We start from the raw sequence: 22,499 nt of genomic DNA, 5'->3' as shown, positions 1-22,499 counted from the left end.
AAGTTCGCAAACATTCTTTTCAACTGATAATAATTTTTGCTAAGACGACATCGGTGAAAAAGAAAAAAGGTATCCATAAATAATTAAACGGAGATCTTAAAATCCATCAATTTCCGATCACGTAAACTTATGGCGCAACAAAAATATATATGTGCAAGTTATTTCTCCGGAGAAGAATATGATATAATTAGGCGTGGTTTTTATTTGTTTGTTTCTCGAAAATGTGATGCAAATAGTCGACGTGAACAAATTACGTCACTCGATCAGAGGAAATAAAAATGGAGGATCTTATTCTTAAACGATCAAAAATCTGTCTATTTTGCGATTTCACAGTAAGGACAGATTTTTCAAACCGGTAAAGCTATAATTTTCCAAGGGAAATGCATTATGCAAATGTATCACGGAAGCGTACGCGGCAAGTGCAATCAATCAGATGGTTAATGTTCGCTCGATTTCTTTTCACAACGCGGCTTCCGTCAGCCGACTGAGCACGAAGATTATTACCGCTTCTAATGAACGCTATGATTAAAATTGGTAGCGTTAATTAAATCCCGGCGTATTAATCTTCTCAAGGTCAAAGAAAGTTAACTCGTAGATGCGGAAGAATGGGAGGAGTTGGTAATACCGTTGCGGCATTAACATTCAGTTCCAAACGTGTTCGTTGCAAAGCTGGATTAACTATTTTCCCGGCCCGAGTAACGAGACAATTTTTTCAACGAAAAGGAAATCGAACCTATGCTAATTGAACGAAATAATTCAAGAGGAAATCTGTTTCTCCGACGTAAAGTAGCGACTCTTTTAAAGGAATAGGTTTAAAAATTCAGAGACACTAGCTAACGTTGCACAGTTCTATTTGATTGCAAAAATAAACCGAAAAGCGTGTTAATTAATATTAATTAATGTTGATTGTACAATGGTATTTGACATTGTGAAATGCAGTTGTATTCTTAAAAGTGATTAAATAATTACTTTTGTAACAGAACGTTGATTTTAGTATCAATAAGCACAACGAATGCATTTAATCATATTTTCGTCTAAGTAAATTAAAAAAAATTTGTAGTAAAAATAACTATTTGTTGTTTTTTATTAAGCCATTTCTTTTTATTTAAAATCTTTAAATCTTAAAATCTTTTTCAATAGAAAAAATCTAAACATACGCGTTCAGGGCTTTGTGAATGCTTAACGAAGGACGCAAAGTAATGGTTCGTGAAATACCTGTTCCAGCCAGTAAAGTTCTCATAAATTCCTTTGGAAATTTCATTCAAATTTTATGTGCTAGAACATTCGATCTTTTTAAGTATTCTGCCTTGTAAACCTGAAGTTTTAGCGATGACTATCCTGACGAAAACAGCGAAGTAATAAGATAAATCTTATTATACCATTCAATTCTTGGTACCTTCTATCTACTCTTAACTAACTGGGGAATTTGGCTTAATTAATATCGTAGCTTTCTTCGTAACTCCGTAAATTAATTCCTTCAGAACTATAATATAATAATTCAATTACAGGGTGCAATTTCAAAGGATTTCTATCAAGTATATGTTAACAAAAACGCGAAATATAATCAAACAAATAACTAACTATCCTCATAAAATATTTCAAATAGAGATAAATTATTTTCGCGTGAAATGTACCGATTAATTTTAGTTCGATAATATATTTTCTCATCTTCCCTAGGGATTGGTATTTCTTTGGAGATTACTCTAACGGATTTAATAAGGAAATTCCAAGAATTTCAACGAAACCTTTAGAAAAATAGTCTTAAATCATTTTTGATCCTCGTTAAACACGACACTTCCGTAATTATCGCGAAAAAAACTGCGCTAATTGAAACCGAGAATCACATCCAATTAAGGGAAGACAATTCGAAGAAACAGAGCGCTCTTGGCCGGGAACGCGCAAACGTCGAGTCGCAAGCAGGCGTAAAGGAAAATCGCTTAAGCAAGTAATCTTGCCGAGACAATTACCAACGTGAACCACAAATGGCCTCCGAGTGCTCGTTCCTCATTAGAGATGCCACTATAATTCTGAAAATGAGGCGTAACTCCTTTTGTTTCACTGTCAACGACTCGACTTTCCTGGCATCGTCTTCCGGTATGATTTGCACTGCCCTTGAATCTTGCATGCAAGGAAGAGGTCGTTCTGGTTTTCTCATCTGGAATAACATTATGCAAAAAATAGGCGGAATCGGGTTTGTGTAACCCACGATAACGTTATGCTTGATCTCGTAAGGCTAGTTTCACGCAATTATCGACGATAAACAGTCGATAATTATCGAGAAGATTCTGCAGGCACAGGTTTCGAGGATTTTACGATCGCATAAATTTATAATGTAGCAGTTAATGGTTAGATCTAAATTAAACGTGACTTTATGCTTACGGTATTATGCTTACAGTGATTTTATTTTCTAATATAAAGATGGAAAATGAGGCAAGTTAAGGAAACACAAAGATTTCCCTGGATATAAAATTATTAATAAAAATTATTCGAATTTTTACCGAGTACGTTTTTAAGTTTTTCAGAAAATTTTTTGAAGGATTTTTTAGTAATGTTGCATATTGTTAATTGATAAAGGTCCAAAATAATTAACTTAATAACTGCTGTTTGGTACTTCATAAATCCCTAGTATTTCGGGTATTAAGTAGTATCGACAGCTTTGATAAGAGAGAATTTGATTCGATCGTTTTTGCTTTTTCAATTAAATTTCATTTCCTATGATTTGCGCCAAATTTATGCTAACGTTTAATTACCCTGTTTAATTAGCTTGATGCGATTTAGGTGCAGTAATTCAATTAACGCATATAATTTCGCGTGTAATCAATTTAACCGTAGTATTGTACAGTAGCATGTTCCTATCGGATACGGTAAGAAAAAAAGAATTTGATTCATTTGCAGTCAAAATTCATTTATCAAAATTATTTTACTGCATTGATAAAAAATTGTTTGTTTACCATTTCACTCGGATGATTTTTTATTTAAATTTGACATATAACTAAAATAGATTTATATAACAATAACTTACTTATTAACATGCATCGGTTCAAAAAATTTCGCGGTAAAAATATACTGGAATTGCTGCGCAATTTCTACCGATTTTTCACTATTGCTTTCAATCCAAAGATCTTTTTATTAAAACACGAAATACCTGGAAGAAGCTAAGTAACTCGAATCATTCATCATGTAACCTAATACGCTTTCAAATGAAGAATCGTTGCACTATTCTCTCTATCCCCGTCTTTCTTCACCGTGTTACCGCTTGGAAACGAGTCATGCCCGATAAGATTTTACGCGACGGCAATCTGCGTTCCCTATGGTCGAAGTAGACAAAACACGAAGAGAACGATGAAACGTGTGCAATTTTTATCGCGATAACGCCGCCTTGGTTCCGAGCAGTCAACATTGCAAGACAAGGATGGCGTCGGTGGAAATTTCACGGGGCAACGCCTAACGCTCGGGCACGCTTATTTCCGAGAGAGTCTAAACAAAATTGCATGGTAGGTGCTACATTATGCACCCACGCGGCACAAAGCCGTCACGTCGAAATTACACTTCACCATCGTTTCTTTTTCATCGCCTTTCCGGTGGACAGGCAACGCGCAACACCGTTTCATCGAATCTTTTTGGAGAACTGCGTTCACCCGCTCAGAATCGCGAAACATACTTTTCTCTATTTTCTATGAACTTTGCACGCCGATAAACGTGGAAATTACGACTAGCTTTAAGTTAAGTCAACATTTCCAATCAGCATCTGTCTTTCCGCGGATTTTGCACGAAAGATAAACGCTGATTGTCTGCGACACGTTGATTGTCTGGGGACAATCGTCTGTCGGTGTAGACTTAGCTTTGCACGTCTTGAATCGAAAGACAATTGTGACTCGTGCTGAGAGAATTTAAAATTCACTGATCGTCGAAGATATTTTGAAAGAATTTTCGTTCGAAATGAACAAAATTGATCTCTTCGCAGATTTTATTTACTTTCCATAATACAATCTACCTTTTATTTAAATTTTCACTAAATCCGTATTTGAAAGAAGCTGTATTTTCTTAATTTAAGTGGAATGCTACGTATCGTAATCGAGGAGTTAAAAGAAAAAATAATATGCACATTTGAATATATTTTTCACCTTTAAATGGAATCCCAAGGAAAGCAACATGAAATAGAAAAGTACGAAAGAGTATCCTCATTTTTTAATTTACAGTCTGAAATCAAGAGGCTGTACGAGAGCACTTTCGCCAGTGGTAAAAACACGGTGATGTGAAAAATCACCACGTTTTCGTCCGTTTTCGCTCGTGTTAATCGCGAACCCGTTGCAAAACCTGAATTAATCCTGCACTCTTGCAGGCAAATATCTAGCATGGAAACTGTATTTCATTTCTTTGGTGTCGCTAAATTTCTGATCGATTACATTTAACTTGAGTTACATATCATGTTATTTAACAAATATTAAATATCTTACAAAATTATACGCCGTGACAAAAATTTTAATCGTAAATATAATTAATTAAACAATTCAAACGTTTGTCAAAAGTAACAAATGGAGGGAACGTTTCGAAAAAAGTTCTGGAATCTTTTGTCCTCCGAGTACAGAGTACAGATAAAGTATCCAGCAAAGACACGGTTCAACGAAAGTGATGTAAAAAAATTCGCAGAACGTTTGAACGGCATGTGATTTCAATGTCGCCGGTGAAAAGAGACGACCATGTAACGAGTTAAACTTTCCTAAAGTGCTTCTAACTTTCCACCCTTTGCAGATACTCGTTTCTATTTCGAAATACTTCCGTTCAAATATAGATAGAATGGAGCAAGTAATCAATCTTCGTGAAAGATTTTACTCCTTTCCTGTATCTTTGAGCCGAAGTTTTCGTTTGCACAATAGCGTGTGATATACTTTAGTTATATTAAGGAAAATGACGAGAAGAACGAAAATGCTAGGAGAAAATGATATCGTGTAAAGTTAATACTCAAAAGATATACTAAAAACTAAAAAATAAGTTAACGGTTGAAGATTTCGAAACATCGACGCGTTCTGGTCTAACGCACGCGATGGAAAGACGACGACGCTGGCAAGAACCGACCAGAAGAAAGCTGCAGGTCCACGCGTTAGTTATCTGCTGCTGAGATTCAAAGTCATGCAAATAGAGAAAGGGTGGATACAGTGGAAGAGGAAAAGAGAACGAGAGAAAAAGATACGGTCGTGTTTGCGTCTCATCGCCGTCAAAAGGGACGAAATGAATGCCCTTTCTTCTTGTTCAGTCTCTCTGCCCGTTGACAACGAAACGCGGAACGGACGAGGAAGGCGTGAAGCTGGCGAGAGAGAGAAAAATGGACATGGCACGCGTTTTGCTTCGCGAAATGGAGATAAACTTCTCTGAATGCGACTGCGGTTCGCCACGGATGAGATCACCGCGCGACGATGGATTGCAACATCTTGAGCAACAGAATTTTACGTGTTCGACTTTCCTGCTTGCCTTTCTTTCCGCGCTTCTCCACGCGAAACGCGCTCTTCCCTTCGATACTACCGAACCCAGAAGTCTTCGTTTCGGAACGTGATTCGTCTACCAGAGATCTTGCGATTGCGATTTGCGTAACACTAAAAATACTAGTCACTGTCTGTTTCTTTTACCACGGTAATAGAGCTACCTCAAAGTAGTTTCTTAACTGTCCAATAGAAATTCAAGATTTTAATATCCCTTTTATTTTATCTTAATTTTAATCCTTCTTTGTTCTTTCTCTTTGCCTCGGCAATCGTAAAGGTTAAACTAATAAGCTGCTGTAACGTTGAACATAAATGAACGTCTCGTGTGTTGGATGATAAGCAAATATTAGGTGTTTGGAATGGTGTAAAGAGATAGAGTAAGTACGTATATAGGGAAGATACGTGGTAGAATACACATTGATTTTGAATTTGTTAGTTTTAAATACTACAGTACAATAGAGGATCCTTGAATTAACTAGTCATTGACAGAGAATCAACTGGCAAAGAACGAAAAGTAAACAGGAAGAATACAAAGCAACGAGCAGAGAATATATAACAAACAACAAGTTAACGTTGAAAAATTAAGTAAAAGTCGAGAAATTTTTTGAAGTCAAGGCGCGAAAGAGATATTTTTAGTAAGAACGATATCAGCGAATTTCATAATCAAAGCTCGTCTGAATGGAATTGTTTTGTGAAATTCATATTTTCATGTCTATACGTGGAAAATCATCTTTCAAATTTATTCATATGACTTATTCATCGCATCTATTTAATCAAACCCTTGATATTGCACGGTCTCCTTGAAAAATTCCACATTTTCCTTGGTTCATGCGGCTCGCAGCAATTAAAGAAACCTTTTTCTCCCATGAATACAAAAGAAAAAGAAGGGACGAGAGCGAAACTTGGCCGTTATATAGCGTACGCAATTACGCGCTTGTTCAGCGTCGGGAAGTAATTTTACGAGGAAGACAGTTTAACGACGAATATTAATCAACTCGCCAACCAGGATAGTCACTCGTACATGATTTTTATCTCTTTCTCGTTCCAGCGTCTCCTCTGAAAATGCACCACTCTTTGGTAACGCGTTTTTCTTTCGAGCAATGAATCTGATTCGTCCAGCGACGAACCCTTTTACGCTCAGCTTCCGCAAATATTGGAGTTACTCTGGAAATAAGTAGACCCGGTCGTCGTTTTACGAATGGGAGATAGTGCTTGCGCCAGCGAAAAGCGTTGTCCAACTCCACGGAGATCTCAAACAAGATAGCCAAGGAGCTTTGAGCTTACAATGCCATTACAACGGCGACGAAAACACCTTTAGGCGTTTCTTTCGTTTTTTTCCGAGCCTCGCTGGGGTGAATTCCATTATTGTCACGCGTATTTCTTCTTGCACTGTCGAGCTCCCTTCACTCGGACGGGATGGATTCATTTTTAGAGCGCTGTTTCGCTTCGTAAATTAATTTATACTCCCACTATCGTTCCGCGGCTCCTTCTGTTCTTCGAACAAGAAGAAAAATTCTCGAGAATGCCTCATTGAAACACGGACAATGGAATCCTATTTGAAAACTTAATTGTTTCGTACGTTTAACCTGTTATCGTTGCTTCCCGTTGTCTCTTAATGATGCGTACCTTCATATAGATGAATACCACTCAATGAAATTACTATTCTATGCGATTTTTATTCCAAAGTGAATATTGAATCGACTAAGTTTTCAATCAGAGCTAATTTTAGTATGCGACTTGAACTTTTATATCTCTTTGTATAAAAAATATCGTTACGTAACTGAGTATATAACTTTTGATTGAAACATTTTTAGTAAACGAAAACACCACTGAAGTAATTGCGTTGACAGAAAAAATTCGACTAGCTCACTTCACTTCTGTAATTGGAAATGCGAAAAGAAATAGCATAAAGGGCCTTGGAAATTATTGGTCAAGCGGGTAGAAATCAAAGATGTACAAAGGACGGTCAGTGAAATGTAACTTGAAAGGATTTCCGTATCTTTTTATAAAATATAATTTCAATTTCGTAGATCAAAAGGGTGATTTCTTGCTTACGATGTACCAATTTACTTTGGAACAAGTTTGTGCTCCTCCCAGGAATAAAATCTCAAATATCTAGAGTTATTGATAAAAGCTGATATAAAAGTTATCTGACAAATAATAAGCAGAAATAAAAATTTTTAATATTTCTTTATAAATACTATAAATATTTGTGTTAAAATGACAATACATTGTTCCTTGTAAGAAACCTTTTAGCAACATTTTAATAGCTTGGTAGTTGAAAAGAAATTTGTTTCGTACTTTATTGACTATGACTCAGCAGCATGATACGACTTTCGTTCTAAGCACTTTATTTTATGGAATTCACGGTATTCGTAAAGTCATCCGATCGGTATTGCCATCAGGATAATATGAATGATCAATTAGCCATATCGATAAACATTTTGTCTTGTTTATTTTTTCAGTTACAAAATATTCGTTTTTACATCTTTTATTTTTGCATTTATTGAAAAATTTCACATTTAATAAATGAAAAATAAATGAAAAGTAATACTTACAGATTTAACAATTTCAAGGAAGGAAATTTATAGATTTTATATTATCTAATATATTAGATTTTATAATATCTAATCAAGAAGTCGACATATAAATTACCGTATATTCCCTTACGTCGTTCTAAGTCTAATTAAATTTTCCTTTTAATTTCAACAAACTTGAACTTCTCGCCTTCTAAACCGAACTAACAAGCTGCACAATTAATATTCACAACTTTCAACAACTTTCGATACCAAGAAGGATTGCTCCTCGTTCCATTCAATACACCTCATTCCCCTTCGATCACCAATTTCCATCGATCAACGATCAAATCGTTGTCTCGTTAAATGTAAAGGTAGAATCCAAAGGTTTTAATTACGAGCGACGACTTTTATCGATCGAGTCGCATTCCTTGGCTCCACACACTACTTCTTTCCTCACGTACGGGACAGTTCTTCTTCCATAATCGTTCACATGGTCGAACATCTCCGCATACCATTTTCATCATCGAACAAATTCCTCTTCATTTAGGCAAAACTTCTGGGACCCTGATAACGCGTTTTGCGGTTTGATTTCGATCGTTTCGTAGTCTACGATCAGCGGTCTCGTAATTACATGACCGAATGAACATACAAGAAATCGACGACGACAAGGTGCAGGAATTCTGTTCTGTATGGTAGGCGAAGGACCGGAGAGAGACCAAACCAGCGAGAAAATAAAGTGCCCCTCGTGCTGGTCTCAGCCGATATTCATCAAAGTCAGTGATTCAATTAAGCGACTAGGATGATTTCTGGAGGGCATTTCCGTGCTGCAGCCTATAGCAACTGACGGTGACAGGTTTCGAAGAAGCAGAACTTGGAGATAGGACGAAAGAAGCGAAATTCCGACGAGCTGAAATTCCTTTATGTAAATTAGATTTATGCGATTAGTTGCCTAGATATTGAAATCTTAGTTTTACACAACGCGACCAAGTGAATTTAATTGGTTCTGTTGTTGAGACAATTTTAAGCATTTTTGCATTTGGAGTTTACACATTACGATGGAAAGTAGCATATTGCAGCAGATTGCGATCGTTCAGTCAGCAACATGTGTCACTGGGTTTGTGAAAGTTTGAAAAGTAGTGAAAAGTAAAAAGTTTACAAAATAATAACGATAAAATAAAAGATACTTTTCTTTTATATTTTAATAATGACTAATTTTAATCATGTATATTATAATATGAGCAATAATATCTATATCTATATCTAGTTGTGATATTTTATAGAAACTAATATTCTACATAAGTGGCATTACGTTCGAATAATTTCTTTGCTGCAATTTGCATGCAATGTTGTGCCGTGATGTATTAGGTTCTATTGGAATAAAATGGATTATCTATTGTTCCCTTGCAAAACAAAAGAAACTTTTAGGACAACTTAATATATTAAGTTTTAAACTGGTGCATCAAAACGGAATTTCTTATACAATTGAATTGGTTACCTCGTATATCATGATAAGCTAGGTGCATCAAAGACAAAAGGAATGAGGACAGCAGCTAGACAATGGTAAATCAGAAATATAGATCTTAAATTTCAAAGAAGCTTGAGTAACACAGTCACTTAGATAGGATTCGTTTCCTATGTTATCGAAAAAATAATTACATGTGTCTAACTATTTGAATATTGTAATCACAAAATGTTTAATTTTCTAATTTTCACCATTTTTATCTCCAATAAAATGCACAAATTATCTCCATATGTATTTATCTCCAATAAAATCGAACAAATTGTACCACATGTAATTTTTTCTCGCATTGCACGATATTCTAAGAAAAATGCGACAGCAACTTTAAGGCATAAATTCTCCCACTTGCATGCGTTTAGATCGTGCAGGGTAAGAAACTAAGGAGAAAGAGGAAAAAGAAGGGTGGACTAGGCGCAACTTGTGCGTACGTAGATTGCAGGATGAGAGTGCTATCATACTTTTTCTCCTAGCGTAGATAATGCGTGCAAGCATCCGGTTGAGGGAATGCGTGTTACTGGACGATTTGCTTAATGCTTTGAAAATAAATCGTGAACGTGTTCCACGTGTGTACGTCTTGTATGCTCGATGAACTCGTATGTCCGTATAAAGAAAATGTATGGAATTACGTAATGAGGAAACATTAAATATTTGTGACCTGTTACGTGTACAATGTGCAACATATACCAGGGAGTCATCAATTTTTAGAGTGTAATTGCACGTTTTTTATGAAAAAAAGTTTATACATATTGTTTCTCCGGATAAACTAATTTAAGATTTCAGAAATAAGCGATATACTCCCAGAGACATTATTTCTTGAATTAAAATAACATTGAATTAATATTATTGTTTCAGCGGAACTCGGTGACTACGATCCAAGACGACATTCTGTGGGCTACGTTACTGAATTTCGGTTTTTAGCGAACCAAACTACGGAATTGGAAAATCGTATAGTGGAACTTCATAAAACTCTCGTGTATGTCTTACATTTACATTACATTCCTTAGCACAAGTATCTGTAAAGGAGATACCCGCTTTTATTTGTTTCACATATAGTATAGAAAGTAAAGTAATAGATTTCACAATACACGCAATTAATAATGAAGGTAATTTAAAGTAACAATGACCTCCTTTTCCAGAGGACAATTACCCTCTGCCGCGGAGCTGAATTATTTGGACAAGGTGAAATGGCTGGAAATGTACGGGGTTGATTTGCATCCCGTTTTGGTAGGTACTTGTTGTTTGAACGAACAAAGGTTACCGATGCCTTAACGAAACACGATAATGTGTAAAAAAAAACCCGTAATCTCGATCCGCAGGGTGAAGATAGCGTAGAGTATTTTTTGGGTCTGACGCCAAGCGGGATAATTCTACTACGTAACAAGTCCAAAGTGGGAAATTACTACTGGCCTCGAATCAATAAGATCTATTATAAGGTAGGTAAACAGCATTTCTCGAAACATTATTCACTTATGTGTTTCACATATCAAAATTGCTACTATAATTAGCATTAAAATACATAAAAATCATCCTATTACTTCTTTCAGGGTAGATATTTCATGCTAAGAGTCAGCGAAAAGAATTCTGAGGAGAGAACGCACGGTTTCGAGTCACCGTCAAAAGGTGCCTGTAGACATCTATGGAAGTGTTGTTTGGAACACCAAGCATTTTTCCGGTTAATGGCTACCGGTCCACCACCTTTGAGTCCTTACTCTCGTTTCCGCTCGTACAGTCCTCCGTCTAGCTCTGAGAAGCACACGGTGATCAGACGGAATCCACCGCCGATTTTCCAGAGGACACCTAGTCGTAGGGCACAGCGACGCGTGGTCGAAGGCCAAGAAATGGTCGGCCCGTTCGTGGAAACACCCGCGACAGTGAATTCGAATCCGAGTAGCAATTCGGTCGGGGGAAACGTTCTGTGCAATACTCAAAATGCGAGACAAGTGAATAATTCAAGTCCCAGGAGCACCAGGAGCGCGCCGTGGACTCAGAGCCAACCTCGTGGTCTTTACACTTCGTCTAGTCCTCGGTCGGTCCGCTCTGCAGGAACGGCACCGGCAGTACGTTCTTCACATCTGTTATTTGTTATTAACTTGATTACATTTTATAGTTTTTCGTATTGTGTAACAGAAATGAGTTGAATTTCAATATTCTTAGCGTTAATGCTATATCGTTATTCACTTTTTAGCTCTTGAGCAGACTCCAACGACGGAGTAGCTCTGTAGAGAGCCAAAGTTCAGGTGACAGTCATAGTCGCGGTGGTCATCGTAGAAGAAGTCATAGTCATAGTCATCGAAGACATAGTCGTCACTCTGATTGCGAATCGGAGCTATCGAGAGGTTCGGATACAAGATCGGGCCATCGCAAGCACCGTAGAAAGCACAGAAGCTCCCGATCATCTAGGTACGATTTTCTTGTATTTATTTATGCTCACCGTCATCAACGATTAGGCATTAATTGAAAGAAATAACTTAACTGCGTTGATCAGCATCGTTACATTTGTTATCGTGCATTGAGACAATTAGACGTCTAAATTCTAAGATATACGTTAGTTAGCCTAATTGGTAATTAATCGGCATAATAAAGGCCCCTTAGACAGTGATGTGAAAACGAAAGATCTTGATAGAACATCTTGTGCAAGTTCATCGACCGTGAGGACGGGAAGGAGACCCTTGCACTCATTATATTCTCACGGTAGGGTACGTAGAGCATATAAAGGTGATAATTATTTTAATGACGACGCGCCTGGGAAGTATGTCTTTAATGTAAAATCACAAGTGGAACGAGCCAACTTAGTTTATCACAAAACACTTTATACTATGCACGAATATTTTGGAATTGAAACATTCTACATATGCGTGCGTAAATCTTTTTAGACACGAATTGGTAGATTCCGAACCGCAATGGAAAGAAGCACAGAAGCGGAAAGGCGAAGGAGTTCAACGGGCTGTTGTAAGTTCGAATAAGATGTTGAATATTATTTCTTTTATTCGATATTCAGCGATGCTTTCGTCTTCTCTATTTCGTACAGTTTCTCGTGCGTTTTCCTTCTTTTATCGTAAATGTAAACTGATTAAAATGAATATTTTAATAGGTGAGCCACACGGAACCAAGAAGGAGGCATAGAAGTAGACACCGGAGTCCTTCTCAAAAGCAACCATTGCCAGACGAACTTAGGAAGTACGTTTTTTTTATGAAATTGTAACAATACTGAAATAATTATTTATCAAATAGATGTTTCCTTTCTCATCTTTTTATGCTGTTTGTTCGGTAAAAATAAAGATAAGAGAGAACACGTGAAAAAATTGTTTGATTTGGAGGGGTAAGTATAATATTAAGTATAAACTTTTTGTAATATTATTTTGTATAAAATTTTCAATATTATTTTATTGTGTTTATAGCGATATATAGTTAAATCAGTTAAAATTAGATATTAAATGCATGAAAACCAAATGATCCAAAGTGAATTTTATCTACCTTGTCATCTCCAATACAAATGTAATTTATCTAATTTCAAATGTACATATTTTATGTTAAACTTGCACAAATACTTTGTATTATATTCCTTCCTCCAAATGAAACAACTGTATCCCGTGTACATATAAACCGAACAATCTTAGTATTACCATGTAACATATGTATACTAATCTAATTACTTCTGGTGTGAATAAAATTGAATTATTTATACCAAACAATTTGCACAATGATTTATGCAAGGAAGTTTCTGTAAAAATAATGAATTTCCTTGTGTAAGACAACATAATGTAAAACAATGAAACAATGGCTGATTTTACAGACACTTGGAGTTTGGGCTAGTCGATACTTCCGGAATGACTGAACAGCAACGACGAGAGATACCATATACGGTGGTTCAATCACAATCATCCGTACAACAATGTACGCTACAGTCTAGCAATTCTCGATTGGATGACGCAGACTCATCGTCCCTACCTAGGTACGATGATCTCAAGATGGCCTGCAACATCCAGAGTCATCCTCCGCAACTGGAGGATGAGACGGGATCCGTAGTCATTGTTTGAAATTTTTCCCATTGCATGCGGTGTTTCTTTTTTTTTTTTTTTTTAATTTATTAAGAGCATGTACGTGATCTACTTTAAGCATGCCCCCTATTATTTATTTAAAGCATGATAGGTCCTTAATAAATCGATGAGATTAACAGCTTGTCGCACCTGTTTATTTATTTCCTGGCTGGCACCTATACTGATGCTTTTCGCTATACCATGAAAGCACATTGCTGTTCCATGAAAATATGTTCTAAAAACAATTGTAGCATTTGTACGTGTGTGTTTTCTTTTGAAATGTTTTGTGTATTTTCTATGTAATGGTATAATGCATCGTGTTAATCGTTAATTAATTGTGATCGGTATATGGGAGTGTTGAAGTTCTAGTAGATAATCATTGTCAACGATCCAGATCGAGATTTTCATTGTGCCAGTCGACTCGATTCCCTGAACCCCTCTTTAGGTAGCCAGTAATGTTATTCTCTCCTTAAACACTTATAGACTTTTAAATACATTGGCGTGCGTATGTAAGTGATCGACGAATGGAGACATTGTTAAGTAAAACTTAGTGTTGTAATGTGAATAAAAATATGTATCGTTAGGGAATGCAATATGGCTCGTAGTATGTATTAACCAGGTTATGAACGTTTGATAAACTAAAATATGCATCGATGTCGTTGGTGTCCGATCAGGGCTGTGCTTAAATTTTGCCGTGATATCGCAAGATTGTCAAGGAATCACTTTCAGAACGATCGGACCCGTTGGCAAAAGAAACAGAAGAACGATACAACATAGTCGCGACGGAAGTTATAATTTGCCGCCGACCAGGCCGAGTCCAGTCGAGACAAAATACTACGATGGTAGTAGGAGCGAGTGCAATATGAGGAAGGACTTTTATTATACTCGTAACAACAGAATATTAATAGGAAGTAATGTGGACAGTGGGCTCGGGGAAAGTACACCGCAGGAATTTTCAAGTTGCTGCTCAAGTTCCGCCGACAGCGCTAAGCCTAATCGGGTAGTACGTATTTTTTCGCTTGTTCGTTTATGATAACGTGAATTTTTCGTTTATCGATTTTGGTTTCGAGTGAAACTCATTATTTTCTTTACTTCTGCTTTCTACACGTAATTATACTTCACTATGTTATTGCTTGAACAAAATATTACTAGAAAATAATGGGTAACACTTATGCTTCAAGTAGTTTAAGCTTTTTGCTTTTAAGAAAGAAAGGATTACTATAATCTTAAATGATAGATAAATTGTTTTTATTAAGATTGTGCACTTATTGTACGAAAATCTTTTAGATGCACTGAACGCTTTTTACAAATACATGTGGTTAAGGCTTGCTATTTCCTTCTCTGCTAGCCACAGTATTTTGTTACGTCATTTTTCTTCTCTTTGAATCATAATGCGATAAGAAAAATCGATTCAATGAAATACTGTTGGTAGAATGTAGTGTGTTGTATCGTACAATCTTCTGCATAGTAAATTAGTAAAATAGTTTTGTTTGGTATAGCCGCAAATGCAATTAGGGGGAGAGGTACGCTATGAACTGTCTCCAAATCAAGAAATCTACCCTCCTGTTGATACTACTCTGGATGCTGTTCTTCAGCCCATTATATCGTAAGTGCTTCTTTTCATTGCTTCGTGCTTCCCTTTTACAATAATATCTAGTAAAAAATGAAAATTAAGTTCGGCTTTATTAATAACTAATGCACTACATGCTGCTGTTACACATATGCACACAGTTACACTTTCCAAAAAGTATTGGTATTTTCAAATAAATTTTAGTATACCATATTTTTGTACTTTGAAGTGGTTTTTATTTGGAACAATTATTTTTAAATAAATTTATTTCTAAATATACTTATACCACAATACATTTTATTTTATACTGTTTCAGAACTTTAACAAGGAGACAACGGAACCGCCCGAAATGAGCTTGAAGCTTTAAACAAATACAAAATAGACATTTATGCACATATTGTATATTTAAGAAAGTTTTATACCTCATTCAAATTAAATATCTATAATCCCATCAATCACTGAATCTTATGAAATGGAACAACGTAAACAATGAATTAAATGCGCAGCACTTTTATTCCTTGATTAAAAAAGTGTCCCTAATCTCATCTAGTCTTTATTTAGCTCTCTTTAGATGCCATGTGCCTCATTAGGTTTCCTATAAATTTTTCCATCTTCTTTAAATCTTGTGCTATCTCTGTTTTATATTGTAGACACTATGGAAGAAAATTATAAATGTATTATTTAAGTAGATTTTTAAGACTTACAAGGTAAGTTGTATAAGGATAAAGCTTACCGTTCTGTTATCTGTAAGTTTTAGACATAGAACACCTTTATTATGGCAATATTTCATTGTATACCGAGCCTAAAATGACAAAATAATAAATTATAGACTTCATGATTATTGAACTATTTATAAATGTGATCTGTCTTTATAAACTTTATTTATTTCACCTGTAATCTAATATTAAAATAAATATTTTGCACAGAATACATTTGTATTATTCATATACCAATTAATACAGTAAAAATTCACGTTCTAAAAATTTTACAGTTCTATATGATATATTTTTTAGTTAAAAAATTTGTTTAAGTAGAGTTTAATTTTCAATATGACATGTCATGTCATACTCATCTCAGTTACGATTTATAACCTATCTTTATAACCTATACCTTACGTTATTAACTAGAGTACATTTCAATATATGTTTTATGAATAAAAAATATATAAATGAACATTAATTTAATTAAAACACACCTTCATTGGGTCTTGAAGATATAACCTCTCAGCACCTTTTTCAAATTCTTCCCACGAACTTAAATACGTCATCTTTATTTGTAACAAAGCAATAACTATATAAACAAAATTATACTACGTTAATAATTCTATTAGAAATAAAAATTTGTATTCAACACATTGCCAGAAAGGACGTTGATTTTAAGAAAGGCAAAATGTGAGGGAAACATAAACAGCTGCTTTGTTGGAACCGGAATTCTGGAATGATTAACGTGAAAAAAATTGTTTTCGTGCCCGTCCCTGAAGATAAGTTAGTGTATTGTCCTTGCTTACCGACGCGCAGCACTGCAGCCGCGGACGAGGTACACAATAGACGTAACGACGGTCATATAGAGCTGCTGAACCATAGACAATATGTAAGAGTAGACAGATCACCTTATGGATTTTCGTGGTTGAACGTGATTGCCATATCCATTTAGAAATTCTATACTGTTTTTAGCGTCCTCTACTCATAAATAATGAGCATTAAAAAAAATATTAATGAATACTTAACATATCTAAAAAATATTAATGAGAGTCAACAGAACTTATGTGTTCATGCGTCTGTGGTTATATATGTGGGTATATTGAATTACTGTTACATCAATATATATATATATATGTGTGTGTGTATGCGGCAGTTTTTATTATATTATTAAACTAAATAATTTAAAACTAATAAAACATCTTTAATAATTTTACACTATGCACGTATATATTTTAAGAAATAAGGTGTATTTAATACATGTTTATTAAATGCATTGATTTCCTTCTAGATTGAGATGCAATGTAAATTATAATATACATGAAGCTCATTTATTGAGAGAAAAAGATTTTAGTGATTGTTATACATATTTTTATAGTGATCTTGTTTTTGTTCTAAATAATAGTAATGTTTTAATACATTCATAAGTAGTTTTACAAAATCAAATAGATTCCTTTTATTAAACAAAATTTGTGTACAATTTATTCATAAAAGAATATTTAAGAATCTTTCTTTAATTTCTTACTTTCTTATTTTTCTCAGTCGTAGATAAAAATAAGGAGCTATGATTGTTCTTAATATAAGAAAAGGACATTTAACTTTCTTTTCTCTCATTTTTGTTCTATTACAACTATACATATATGTACATATATATACACATATACTTACATATATACGTATATACATATGTATATAACATGTATATGTACTTGATCACCTGAGTGTATGAAAGGAGAATTTAACAATCCTGGATTACGCCCAATGTTTTTATAATTTATGCGTTAATGTATAAACATTAAGCAATTAACAGTATTCAAACCTTGAATGTATTCGAAATAAATACACATATTTACTTGCGATTATATTTATATAAAGATATTTACATATACATGTGCCGATTTTAACCTTTTAAAAAAAGATTTTTTTTAGTAAACTCTGAAAAGGTTAAACTTGAAAAGGAGGGCAAGTATGTATAAATATACACAAATATAGCCTACCATACAACTATTAGGTCATCCCATAAGTTCGTGCCGACTTTTGTGTATACATGTGTCGATTTATAAACATACGGCGAAAAGGGACCAATGCACTTAAAAAATGGGAAGAAGTTGTACAACGAGAGGGGGATTACATTTTTTCATGAAACTGAAAGGTATGTAAACAATCTTAACATATATAACCGCTCGAAAAACGGAACGAACTTATGGGATGACCTAATACATTAGAAATTATTTTTAGGTTAATACTAGGCATTAAAGTTAAATCGTGGATTTTTGTACAGTTATGATAAATACAAATATATAAATACCTTCAAAATATACTAAGTATTAAAAAATGTACAAAACATAAAAATGAAGAATTTTATAAAAACATGATTTTGCATAGATATCAGCAGTCTAAAACTACTCATTCGTTATAACAGCTTACACTCCTTGTCAAAAAGATAGTCCAGGTGTGCTATCTTTAATTTCTCAATGATACGTGCAAAGTTTTTCGTCTGTAATGTATAATATCAAAACATTATGAGCTCAGAATATCCGGTTCGTTGAAAATAATTAAAAATATTATGAGGTTTAGTGTGTAATAAAAAAAATCGTTTTATTTTAAGAACGAAATGATAACACATGTACAATAAGAAAATAATAATCAACATAAATTGTAACTAACAATAATTACTTATCAAACTTATATACTTATTTAATAATGGGTACATCTCCCTTTATTTTCTATTACTTCCATTGTACGATTTGGTATCGATTTATATGGTTTCTGGATATAATTACTTAATTATAATGACTTAACGTATCCCATTTGACCTGTGGGTACGAACGCCGCATATAAGCGGCGACCACACGACGACTCCTGGGTCCAGCACCCCATATGTCCGGCATCCAAATGATGCATATACAAGTGTTATTTGTAGTCAATAATATATTTTTTCGTTATCAGCAGGACATCTTCTGTTGATTTTATTGGCATATTGGATTAATCACACAAACAACATCAAAACGTTTCACGCAATATATTTCAAACATCCAAACGACCACGATTACAAGAATTATTGTTATTTAAGACTTAGGAAAACATATATACAGCAACCACGCACACTGCATCTCTGGCGCGCGTTTCCGTTCAGTGATAGTACTTTGGTGGACTGGACTGCCGAAACGAAAGGGTTAAAGGCATTGTTTGACATAGCTCCTTTACAGCAGACATCGTACCGAGACCTATAATCCTATTTAAACAAGGTGGAAGCTCATTATGGAGCCTTACAAGTCCTCAAACAACCGACCGCGGATACAGTGCTGCTGTATTTGCTTATTTCTAAGTTAGATCACTTTAAGATAAAAGGAAAGGGTAGAAAACACACCCTTCCCAATAGTCGAAGAACTTCTTAAATTTTTAAACGATCGCTACAAGGTATTAGAACCTACAGGATCAACGTATCAAACACGAGGGCACGCATTCACCGCGATACATTCTTCGCCGAAATGCCTAATCTGCCGGGGACCGTACGAAATTTGGAACTGCCACATCTTCAAGGTAAAACCTATCAGCGAGCGCTTTACTGCCGTCAGGGAAACAGCCTTGTGCACCAATTACTTGGGGAAAGGGCATGCACTTTTACATTGTCGCGTTGGTTCCTGTCGTGTGTGCGGATAACATCACCACACGCTTCTGCATAGGTTCGAATCCCAATCCAACACGGCTCGTCACAGACGCCCGATTGCTGATCGCCATCGATTGGCGACACCTCTCTGGCAAACACATCCACATCAGAGACCAGGCCACACACCGCGGGCAAGATAACAGCCAGATGTCTACACATCCTTACTGGGCACTCTCAATAGTCTTAGGGACTCACCATAAATCTTGGAATTTTCATAGTTAGGGTCTTTCAGACCGAACAAGCATCTTTTATTTCAAGTATCCTTTACATTTATTGTTTACCACAGGAAGATACGGGAAACTTGGTTTTTTTCACGTTCGGTATCTTCCGTTAGCAACTTTCTCTCGAGAGCGGCTAGGACCCTTCCTAGTCTACCAATCTTCATATAATCCAATCGAAAGCAATGTCTATCGCCCTCACTTTCCTAGCCAAAATTGTCCTAACGAATCAGCTCATCTCGTGTCTTTAGACACACCCATCACTAGCTTTCCTCCGCCACAATATCGTCACTAAACTTTACTTATTCTCTATCTTTAGAATAGTCAACATCTCTTTACCGAGTTTCTACCTGTAGCGGCACATGATTTAGAGGACAAATCAAATCATGTTATTGTTCTGTCCCGGAGCGTCAAGATCGTTAGAATACAAATAACGTAAACTCCAGGCAAAACAATGCCGCCGCTACAGGCAACCGTCGGGTCAGGACAAATTCAAATTTTTCCACTCTCCTCCGACCAGTATAAATAAACAGACACGTTCGCGGACGATTAGAATATAGTACGGTATCGAGCGAATATACACAGAAACTATCAGCACTAACGGGTATCTCCGCAATACTTATATCTCGTGTACGTATGTCTATTTAATTATTTGAAATACATATAACGAGCTGTGACAGCGATAATTTGCTCTCATCATTTCGCACTATCCATAAGCGGTTAAACCTCTACATACACTTAGACCAGTCGCGTACTTAATTTATACATACACACCAGTGTAACTAGGTTCTATATAAAGTTGTTGGAGTGAACTGTGATTTATACGTGTCAATTCAGTGTATATTCAATTGTGATTATTGAGTTCATAATAAAGTTTGATCAAAAGAAAGTTAATAGTTGTGTTACGGCTCAACCTTCTTGTTTTTATTATCTAAGTTTCAAGTTTACGTGACACCTCCTTCGATCAGGAAGCACGGTTGGCACCACTGAAGCGCTCGGTCAAGGAGAGTTTCCATTTGCGTCCGCGTTCTCGGTAGATGATGTACTTGCGTTTCCGGTAGCTGCTGCACTCGCATTCTCGCTCTCCGCTTGCGTCACGTAGGACCCCAGCCAACGATGATTGATTAGACTACTTAGAGCGAATTGGACCTTGATTACATTAAGGTATGCCCGACTCGGTGACGTACTATTAATTAATCCCGATATTTAACCTCGCGTAGAACGATCTCGCGATTGAGTAATGGTTACGAACTAAACTGGAACGAGTACTAAATTTAAAAAAAGGCGTCGTCAAAATTTGTAAGGACGTCACACATCAACAAGTTAACCGAAACTTCTTACGCCTTATTTTTGTGATGTACAATCCGCATTTTTGACTTCAACGACTTCAAAATCTCCACAAGTGACGGTATAGCCGGATATTGTGAAGTCCAGATATTATACTACAACCGAATGATACACAAATATCATATTTATGGTCATGATTGACATACGAGACATTGATTTGCCTTACAGTACAGAAAAGCGCAAAGTAAACTTTGACATAAAACAGTTGACTAAAAATATTACTGGCTTCCGACAGACCAACATCTTTAGTAGGTACTTATTCATTTGTAAGGACTGTGAGTACCATTTTATATTGTATACACTTCTCAAAACATTTACACTACGTAAATTCTATAAGATTTATTATACATAATAAAATATAATATTTTCTATGTAAATAATTGCATGTAAACACTTACTGCGTCTTGTAAATAATCTCTATTTATTTACTTATTCGATCAATAAATGTGACATATCTGTCATTTCTACGCTATACACTTCCGTATTTTCATTGTATTGTCTTCCAAATATAAAGAAAGAAAGAACGAAAGAAAGGTATGGAATATATAAAGATGAATTTACATGTGACAATAGACGCTACTTTCCCTGTATTTGACCTCAAAATGTAAGCACATTAATATAAAAATAATAAAGTGGAAAACTAATGGAATTAAAATATTTTTTCCCAAGAGAACAGTTGAATTTGATGAACCCATGATTTTATCAAAACTTTTGATCCTCATGATGAGTAGAATACGATGCAATAAAAAATTTGGCCTTAAATTTTAAGGTCAAAGTCAATTTTGCAGCCACTTTCTTGCAGATCTTTACCAACTCAGAAATGAAGAATAAAACTTTGGTCACAATTCATCTTGGAAGATTATGTATACAAAACATCATCTTCGCATGCTATTATCATTAAGGCTCCAAATAAAGTTATATTAAACGTTGTTGTTGCCACGAGTAAAGTACCATAAAGCGAAAACATTCGATCACTTCCTTCGCATGTCTAGATAGGTGGAAATTTCTTATAATAAACGTTAATATCATGTAAACTATCGTTTAAATCATAAATTGTAAAATGTTACCGTTACCTTCTCAAACGAAATTGTTTCTTAAAACAATAGGTCAACATACAAATATGTTCAATGTATGCGAATATGGGAGCATACTGATGCAGGTAGATGATAATATTTACTGGTATATAATCAACTTCAAATGGATATTCTACATTTATTGTGATTGGAATTAGTAAGAAGAAAGGACCAAATATACAACAAATCGCTGACATATATGCACCCACAACATAAATATTGTAAATGCTATTGCATTTTGCTATATATACATTGAAAATGTCTCTTTCAAATTGCTGCGCTTTGTTAACACATTTCACCATTACACGCATTTTTATTATTTATTATATATATTTATGTAGTATTGTGGACAAAAGGCCTAAGATATCGGC

At 35.2% G+C, this 22,499-nt stretch overlaps 2 protein-coding genes and 1 long non-coding RNA gene across 9 annotated transcripts in view; 2 read left to right on the top strand and 1 right to left on the bottom strand.

Annotated features, from left to right (window-relative positions):
* LOC100651746 (band 4.1-like protein 4A) overlaps window positions 1–15,984 on the top strand; it is a 62,562-nt gene extending 46,578 nt beyond the window's left edge. For 4 of the 6 annotated variants that reach the window (XM_020868381.2, XM_048409879.1, XM_012314659.3 and 1 more), the window contains 11 exons: window positions 10,368–10,488; window positions 10,652–10,739; window positions 10,832–10,948; window positions 11,060–11,572; window positions 11,701–11,915; window positions 12,389–12,464; window positions 12,607–12,692; window positions 13,309–13,467; window positions 14,282–14,555; window positions 15,052–15,158; window positions 15,439–15,984. In XM_020868381.2, coding sequence (XP_020724040.1) covers window positions 10,368–10,488; window positions 10,652–10,739; window positions 10,832–10,948; window positions 11,060–11,572; window positions 11,701–11,915; window positions 12,389–12,464; window positions 12,607–12,692; window positions 13,309–13,467; window positions 14,282–14,555; window positions 15,052–15,158; window positions 15,439–15,475 — 1,793 coding nt within the window. In that variant the 3' untranslated portion in view covers window positions 15,476–15,984. The remainder of the gene's footprint in view (window positions 1–10,367; window positions 10,489–10,651; window positions 10,740–10,831; window positions 10,949–11,059; window positions 11,573–11,700; window positions 11,916–12,388; window positions 12,465–12,606; window positions 12,693–13,308; window positions 13,468–14,281; window positions 14,556–15,051; window positions 15,159–15,438) is intronic. The other 2 variants (XM_020868382.2, XM_020868383.2) reach the window with 2 other exon arrangements.
* LOC100651867 (signal recognition particle 9 kDa protein) lies at window positions 14,779–16,618 on the bottom strand. Of its 2 annotated transcripts, XR_002308930.2 has the most exons (4): window positions 16,318–16,618; window positions 15,856–15,924; window positions 15,545–15,775; window positions 14,779–15,205 (listed from the first exon to the last, which is right to left on the bottom strand). XR_002308930.2 is itself a non-coding variant. In XM_003393516.4 (3 exons), the coding sequence occupies exons 1-3, from the start codon at window positions 16,387–16,389 to the stop codon at window positions 15,680–15,682; spliced, it is 237 nt and encodes a 78-aa protein (XP_003393564.1). In that variant the 5' UTR covers window positions 16,390–16,618; the 3' UTR covers window positions 15,371–15,679. The 2 variants fall into 2 exon arrangements, 1 of the variants encoding a protein (XP_003393564.1); XM_003393516.4 differs by lacking the exon at window positions 14,779–15,205 and having other exon boundaries at window positions 15,371–15,775.
* A 2,913-nt stretch (window positions 16,619–19,531) lies between these two features.
* LOC125386163 lies at window positions 19,532–21,699 on the top strand. The gene is made up of 2 exons (XR_007226060.1): window positions 19,532–20,338; window positions 20,645–21,699. It is a non-coding gene; the product is annotated as an uncharacterized LOC125386163 (long non-coding RNA).
* The last annotated feature ends 800 nt before the right edge of the window (window positions 21,700–22,499 follow it).

This window comes from Bombus terrestris, chromosome 2 (genome assembly GCF_910591885.1).
Source record: "Bombus terrestris chromosome 2, iyBomTerr1.2, whole genome shotgun sequence".
Lineage (NCBI taxonomy): Eukaryota > Metazoa > Arthropoda > Insecta > Hymenoptera > Apidae > Bombus > Bombus terrestris.
The sequence above is the reverse complement of the archived record's forward strand: the minus strand, read 5'-3'. Positions and strand labels throughout refer to the sequence as shown.